Source organism: Antechinus flavipes, chromosome 1 (assembly GCF_016432865.1).
Source record: "Antechinus flavipes isolate AdamAnt ecotype Samford, QLD, Australia chromosome 1, AdamAnt_v2, whole genome shotgun sequence".
In the NCBI taxonomy this organism is placed as follows: Eukaryota; Metazoa; Chordata; class Mammalia; order Dasyuromorphia; family Dasyuridae; genus Antechinus; species Antechinus flavipes.
In genome coordinates, this window is record NC_067398.1 from 688,637,908 (window position 1) to 688,646,425 (window position 8,518).

General features: G+C 35.4%; 1 protein-coding gene across 1 annotated transcript; it reads right to left on the minus strand.

Moving 5' to 3' along the window:
- Positions 1-6,787: 6,787 nt before the first annotated feature.
- Positions 6,788-8,144, minus strand: LOC127548470 (tripartite motif-containing protein 43-like). Its single transcript, XM_051975898.1, has 2 exons — positions 6,942-8,144; positions 6,788-6,808 (listed from the first exon to the last, which is right to left on the minus strand). The coding sequence occupies exons 1-2, from the start codon at positions 8,142-8,144 to the stop codon at positions 6,788-6,790; spliced, it is 1,224 nt and encodes a 407-aa protein (XP_051831858.1).
- Positions 8,145-8,518: the final 374 nt, after the last annotated feature.

Sequence of the window (8,518 nt, forward strand, 5' to 3'; positions counted from 1 at the left end):
GATCCTACAAGATGCCACCAGGTGAGACAAATAAGCTGATGCTAGAGGATAAAGCTTGCCACAATTCCAGATTTTCATAAGCTGTATGGTGAGCTCAAGATAACAATGAATAAGTTTAGGAGTCTTTAGGGATGCTGGCATGTGATTAAGAAGTTGTCCTTATTGTATGTGGCTAGAAAGAAAACTTTCCACACACTTTTCCACAAACAGGTATCAATGGTACAGGATATCCTATAGTAAACACAGAGCGAAGAGCTTTGCAAATCTTAAATATGGCGTTCTTGAACACACATAAACACACATATAAACTACACATACACATACATAGTTTGTGTCTATATGTATAAACACACATTAAGTTTCTGAAAGATGAAATAACTTTATCAGAGTCACATTTAACAAATGAACCAGAATTGAGGAATAAACCAAAGTCAGGATAGTAGAATCTACAAATGGAAGGAATCTTAGATGTGGTCAAGTTTAGTCTCTTCATTTCCAGTATGGAGAAACTGAAGGCCCAACAGGTTAATTCACTTGCTTAAGGGTACACAAGAAAATAAAGATGAGAGATAATTAACCAGTCAGTTGTCATTCCTTTATAACACACCGCATACATTCAATTGAAAGAGGAAGAAACTGAGGTCACCAGAAGTTAAATGATTTAGGATTATAGCTTATGCTTGGAAGTTACCTCTTAGGTTATGTGGTTCAAATCTTTAATTTTTAAAATGAAAGAACTAGTTCAGTTAAGTGATTCATTCAAGGTTATATTGATTATAACTAGTAGAAATGAGCTTCAAACACATGTCCTCTAATTTCAGATTCAATACTTTCTTAATTTACTACATTGTTGTAATGGGCTGAAACTGAGTTGATGCACTGAGGTCTGAGCACTTAAGGCTAATTACCAATTGGATAATACTCTATAAGCATATGCTTGGAGAAAGAATGGCCCTGCCCACTACTCTGTGCAGGCTTGATCTGTTGGCTATAAAGAGATTGGGTGGAGGATTTAGCGGGTGGAGTAGGATGAGCTAGGTGGCTCCAGGTGGGAGAAGAAAGAGAAGATTCCTGTGTCCCCTCTCTCTCCTCTGGCTTGGAAAAAGAATAAAGATTGATTATCCTGACTCCAGCTGATTCTAAAATATCCAGGGTGCTAACACGGTCTTCACACATTGTCTTTAAAATGAATGAAGCAAATTTGGATGAGGGGGGCAGCTAGGTGATACAGTGGTTAGAGCACCAGCCCTGAAGTCAGGAGGACCTGAGTTCAAATTTGATCTCAGACACTTAATACTTTCTAGCTGTGTGATCCTAGGTAAATCATCTAACCCCAATTGCCTCAGCAAAATAATAATAATAATAATAATAAAGATTTGGATGAGAAATCTTCTAATTCTGATTCATTGCCATTCTGACCCTCAGTCATGAAGTCATAGATTTGGAATTGGAAAGATCTGAGAATTCATTCATGCCATTTTACAGATTACAAAAATAAAGTTCAGAGACTTTACAAGATTTAAATGATGTCAAACAGATAAGTGGTAGAACTTTGAATTGAACCCAGAGCTGATCTTGAGTGTTATTTTTACTATATCACAAATCTCTTTTTTTTTTTTTCCTTTCAAATGTAGTATGTTCTTTCCACTAACAATATTGGCCTTAGGGGAATAAGGACAAATAAAGATTCTGAAATGAATTTTCTGGTAACTGTCCTAAAATCTTAATATCTTTTAAAGGGGCTGGGGAAATTGGGGTGGATTTGGTAAGTGGGGAAAGACTAGGAAAGATGTATCATTAATCTCTTAGCAAAGGGGAATGAGAATCGATATACTGCAAAAGTCTCATCAGAATTCTGCACCTGGCTAGCAGTTCAGTTTTAGGCCCATCTTCTTTCTTACCAAGAGACAAGTAAGATCCAGATCTCAGTGGGGGAGAAAGATCTTTAATGCTACCCTTGGATTCTTAGATGGGAAGGTGAAAATTGCAAAGCTCATTGGTGCAATTGGGCCAAGAGTGGCAAAAGAATAACTCATAGTGAAGTTGAGTAGAAACAGGAACTTTCTCTTGTCAGGATTTCAAAAATCTTCCTTTTCTTTCTTTTCTTTCTGTTTTGTGTAACTCTTAGAAATTTCAGGCTGAGTAGCTCAAGGGAGAGCTTAATCCTTAGGGAAAACTAACCATGTTCAGTTATCCTTTCTTGAAATGCATCTACTTTTCCATCATCACTAGGATAAAATATAAACTTCTCTGGGATTTAAAGATCTTCATACACATATTGAGCACCTACTTGATTAAGTGCAAGGGACTATGGGACATCTGAAAACTAATATAACCCAGAAGCAGTAGTAGCAACAACAACAATATCACCACCCAATTCTTAAATGTCTTTATAGTACAATACTAGCTGAATGAGAAATAAATTTTTAATAATATATGAATCCTTTACTTCAGAAAACTAAATTCTAGAAGAGATACAAGATTCTAACACAAAGAATCATAATGCCCATAAATATATGAAGGATGCAACCAAGATTTACAAAATAAATTCTCTCTGAGGTCTGAGGAAGACAGTAAGTGAACTTTCAGTAGCTCTTGGTGAAAACTACTCAGCCCAGATAAACATCAAACTTTTTTTTTTTTTTTGGTTTTCTTAAGCTGGAACCATTCACTCCACCTTAAACAGAATGGTGTCCCTCTTCTCCCACAGAGCTCACCCTAGTATTTATGTTTTAGTGTGGAAAGGCAATTGGCTGATTTCACTGCAGCTTTTAGCTCTTGAATTCCATTGAATAACTAGCCTCAGCTTCCCCAGGAACAGTGACTCTAAACTAACATGCATCACAATATCTGAATATAGTACTATTTTTTTTTAAAGGAAGATAATTGGATTTGCAAGCTATAGTCAGTGAACCTAACTTTGATTTTTGGAAATGTTCTGAAATATATGTCATTAAAGAACCAGTTAATGAACATTTAGGGAAAAAAAACCACAATGAACCTATAAAATTGCTTCAATAAGAAAAAATTCAATAATTTCTCTTTTTGGTTGGGGTTCGTTGAGTGTATATCAAGGGAATGAGGAAGATGTTGTCTTTACAGATTTGACATTAAAAGTTTTTGACAATATCTTTCATACAATTTTTGGGAGCAAGATGGCCTAGATATGTAAGTTTAAATTTGGTTAAATTACTAGACCCAAATAGTAGACATTAAAGTGCAAATTCACCTTGGAAGGAATTCTCTAGTCTAGTCAAGAGCTCCAGTGACCTTCCATTGACTTTGTGCTTCTACTTAATATTTCTATGAACACTTTGTTCAAAGGGATACGAGGTGTGCTTGTCAAATTTATAAAAGACATAATAAAAAAAAAGAATGAATTATATATTTGATGACAGAGAGAGAAGCCAAAAATATTTTGATAGTCTATAATACTGGACCAAAACTACTAAAATGGAATATAATAAAGATAAATGCAAAGTTTGATACTTTGGTTAAAAAAATAATTTCACAAATACAAGTTGGGGCAAGCATGATAACCTAAAATATTAATGTATCTTTGGCTGCATTGCAAATCTCCAGTCTTCAGGATACATGAAATTATAGCACCACTATACATTTTTTGGATGGATCACATCTGGAACATTATGTTTAATTATAGGGAACACATTTAAAAAAAAAAAAAAGATGTGTATTCTAGCTAGCACTGAAAGGATACTAGTTAGTCTGGTGAAGGAATTTGCTACCATTTCTCTCTGAAGAAAGATGAAAATAATTAGTTATATTTATAATAGAGAAGAAAAAATGTAGAAGTAAGAATGATGGCTGATTTCCAGTATCTTAATGGATGTTATATATGAGAGGGGGTATGACTTTTTTTATTTATCACTAGAAAAAAAAAATCTAGAAATAATGAGCCAAAGTTAGAAGGAAGCAAAATTGGACTAAATGGCCAATTAGATTCATTTTAGTTTCTGAAATCTGTGATTTTGGAGAACATAAAATATATGCCCTGACCTTAGGATGTCTGCAAGCTCAACTATGGAGACAAAATTAAAACTCATGAAAATTCCAATAAAAATATAACAGGTCTATAATAACTATGTTTATATTACTTTAAGGATTACAAAATACATTGCTCACAACAACCATAGGAGGTAGGTAGGAAAGGTGTTTCCCTCTCCATTTAGTAGATGATTAGAAGTTCAAATGTGAAGTTATCATAGCTATGCATTTCATTCAGTAATAGTAGTACTAAGACTACTACTACTAATACTATTACTACTACTACCACTAATATTACTATTACTTCTACTATTACTAGCAGCAGCAGCAGCAGTAATGAGAACAGTAGAAAGTGGAAGAATCTGAGCAAAATCTAATAAATAAAAGCTTATTGTGGGCCCAGAAAATAGGCAGAAGGCATATATTCCTAGAATGAAGAGGCCTGGATATGAAGGTAGAAATATATGAAGTCAGATTATAAAATACCTAGCATAACATCAGTGGAGAACTTTGGAATTTCTACTTCTTTATATCTTCCCTCCCAAGGACTTGAGGATAATTTCTTAATTTGTTGATCATGGCTACTGAAGGAAATAGGTTTTCTGAACAACTAAAGGAGAATATTGGTTTCTATCATCTCTATGAACTACACAAGGGGAGGGGACTGTTCAGCATCTTCAGCTCATTGTTTCAAAAGCTATATCAGTTCTTTCACAATGGCATAAAATGAGAGCTATAATTATTTGTCTATTATGTTAATAACAACTTATTAAATTACAATGAATAAATTATTGTTTTATCCTATTTCCTCATTCAGATATTGGCCCATCAGATATTGATGACTTTTGATGAATGATCATAGAGTTAGTAGTAGGGGGGTCCTATGAAATGAGAAAAATGATTATTTTCTTATTATGTTAATATAATATTTTATAATATAATATAATATAAATTTTATACCCCAAAGATTTATTCATTTTTTTGTTTTCACTTTCTTGTGAAGGACAAGGCTGAAAATGAGACATTTTCCTTACTCTTGAGTGGGATCATACCCAACAGGAAGAGATTATTTTTAATTAATCTAGGTGAATTTCAGCTCCTTATTCTGCTCAGGTAAAACTGAGTGGAGGATAGAACCTTTTGTTTAGATTGCTAGAAACAGAATACTCTGGGCGTGGAGATAAGTCTCTCCCCAAAAACTTGACATGATCAAAATCATATTTCTAGTTCCTCATTAGAATAAGTCCACCCCTCCTGATAATATTCATTTTCTCATTAATTATTAACTAATCAGAGCTCCTCAGGAACTATGGTTTTCCCAAGGGTATTTAAGTATTCGCTAGTTCTTCTTTGGTTGCAGGAGAAACTGATGACTTCAATTTATTGATTATTCATTTATTAGTCATGATTAATAAATTATTAATTATCCAGATAATCTGTCTTACAAAATTTGCATTTGCCATGGAGGCCACTGAGTTCAACCTCCTCATTTTACATAATGAAAACAAAGCCAAGAAAGCTTTAAGTCATACAATAAAAGAGTATCTGGGGCCTTAAATATTTTTTGAAAATATTTACAAAGTTTTTTCTGCCCTTGACAGGAAAACTCAGTTCTGATTGGTAAACAATTAATCAGGCAACTGAGAAGAGAAGATGAACTAAAGGTCTTCAGCAACTTCTGGTGAAAATATTTGAAGTATTCAGTATTTCCATTAAGTAAGAGAAAATAATGTCTATCCATTTATTGGTTATCAATTAGCCTAGTTAATACATTGACTATCAAATACCCAGAAACTCTGTCTTAGCCCTTTACTTTTCTCTCAAAACTCTACTCTGTCAAGAAGACATTAGCCATTTAAATCTGCCTTTTCCCTTTTGCTACTCAAATATACTCAGTCCATATGCTTACCTGAAAACTAAGATTCTTACTGAGTGATTTTATGAAAATACTCTTTAAAATCTTATCATATCTCAAAGTTGGGAGTCTTAAGCCCTGAAAATAATCTTGGATATTCCTTTTTTTTTTTTTTTTTTTAAATCAGAGTTTCAAAGGAGCCTCTGGTGAAAAGATTCTCTACTTCTCACCATGGCTCAGGTCTCTTTATACTAACTTGGCAGAAGAACTCAAAAGTGTCAGAGAGATTTCACTTAGTCTGGGGCTCTTAGATTTTGAATCTTGGTCTTCTTGACTCTAAATTCATTGTTCTTTTCACTATATCAATTTTCCTCTCCACATTTAAATTCTATAACCCCATGAAATTATAGAGGCAGATAAGAAGCACAGTGCCTGGAATGCTGGTCCTGGAATCAGGAGCAGTTGAATTCAAATCTAGAAATTCACTAGTTATATGACCCTGGGCAAATCACTTCCCCCTGTTTCCTCATCTATATAATAATCTGGAGAAGAAAATGGCAAACCATCCAGCATCTTTGCCAAGAAAGTAAGACATAAATGACAATGACTAAATTACAAGAAAATACTGGAATAGGCTCTCTCTTTTTTTTTTTTATTTAAGATTGATTTATTGTGAATAATAACCGATCAGACTAAATACATTGAATATAGAAAAATACAAAACACTGACAAATAATCTCTTTCAGTTTGTCTCAAATTTGTTAATTTGATTCTCCTTCAGTATCATATATGTGTTGTTTATTCTTTCCCAGAGGAAACTTGGAAATTGAAGTTCAGCTGGTGGTGGGTCGAAGATTCCTTTGTGGAGAAATGCTCAAGACAATGAATAGCAGCAAGCACAAAGATGAGAATCCACTGAACAGATCGTCATGGTTCCAGCTTTTGTTCCTGGAAGTGGGGGACCAGGAGAAAAGACAGGTCTGACAGACTCTTTGAATAGAATCGAATCGAATCTATAAATAAGGGATCTTTGGAGAACATTGTAAAAGAAGACAGTACCAGAACTGTATTCTAGATATACCCCAATTCTGGGCACGGGACCTTTCTCTCGATGATTTAATGATTTGGGATAGCTTTGAAACATGTAATGATCTTCCTTCTTCACACAGCGCAGCAAGAACATAGAAGCACATAAAGTAGGAGTCTTCCTCCTTCTTCTTTTTAAGTGTGGGCTATAGATCCCCAATGCCCACTGTGGTACTTGTGACACATCTATCTCCCAGTAGTGTCTCCCTGAGGTAAAGACTTGCTCAGCAAAGGCATAATGGCAAACAGACTCCTCAGGTTGGTTGGACTCCACCTTCCAGCCTTGTCCAGCTCTCATACTCTTCAGATCCTCAGAAATAGTTATATAGGAACTTTCTGAATCCGGATGCACTCTGATATCCACTTTAAACTTGTTGAGGACATCTATTATCCCGGCAATGGGATATTCTCTCAGCTCTGGAACGACAGTCTCAGGTTTTTGGGATAACACTGATGTACTTCTTTTCAACAGTCTCCTGAGATCCTGTAACAGATCAATTTGGGGCTTTTGACTTGATTCCTGCAGCTCTAACATGATTTCCTGAAGGTTTTGGATATGTCGAGTTATTCTGTCTTTTCTGCTCTTCTGCTCTTTTTTCATTCTTTTCAGACACTGAGATTTTTCTTCCATCAGGAAACTGTATAGTCTGTAATATTCTCCTGCAATCATTTGACCCCAGTCAACAAAAGGTGTCTTCACCTTTCCCTTTTGAGAATGAAGTTTCTTAGTTTCTTCAAAATCCTTCTTCACATGACTTAGCATTTTCTGTAGCTTCTTCCTGTAATTGTGAGTGGCCTCTTCTATAGGAGAGAGTTTGTGAGATTCATGCTCTGGCATTTGGCAGCAAATTAAACAGAGCAATATCTGGTCCTCCTCACAAAAGTACTGGAGGACCTCCTTGTGGGTAGGACATCTTGGTCCTTCAGAACTCTGCAAACTGTGGGAGCTGAGCTGCTTATCAATGTCAGTTAGCTTTTCCAGTCTCCCATTGAATGCTGGGAATTCTCCGATTTGGGAAATTTCCTTGCAAATTGGGCAAGAGGAAGGTATGCTTTCAAGTCTCCAGCTCTTAGAGAGACATTCTAAGCAAAAACAATGTCCACAGTCCATGGTGACTGACTGAGAAAAGTAGTTCTGACAAATGATACAGGCAATTTCACTCTGCAGTTTCTGGATTGTATCCATATCAGTAGCCATTTCTCTCTTGCTGGAGCTTCTTTCCAGTAGCAACTGAGATCAGGAGACTTTCAGTTCTACTCAAGGAAATGTTTCTGATCTGAAAGTTCCTCTCCTTTTTATACAGAACAGGTCCATCCCTTTAGTACCTCCCTATTAAGATGTCAATTCAATCCTCAAAATAAATAAGTTAAAACTGAATGGTTGTAATGGCCCTGAGGTCTTCAGAGTTCACACCTCTGGTTGCTTTCCATGAATTGACAGGTTTCACAAAGCTAAGCTCCTAAGGACATTTTTCTGTTGCTGGAGCTTCTTTCCAGTAACAACTGAGATCAGGAGACTTTCAGTTCTACTCAAGGAAATGTTCTGATCTGAAAGTTCCTCTGCTTTTTATA

Bases quoted from the DNA above. Each gene is read 5' to 3' on its own strand.
- LOC127548470 (XM_051975898.1), bottom strand. From the start codon at position 8,144: ATGGCTACTGATATGGATACAATCCAGAAACTGCAGAGTGAAATTGCC. The intron at 6,809-6,941 runs GTATATCTAGAA...CCCCACTTCCAG, and splicing joins GTCCCGTGCCCAGAATTGGG to GAACAAAAGCTGGAACCATG.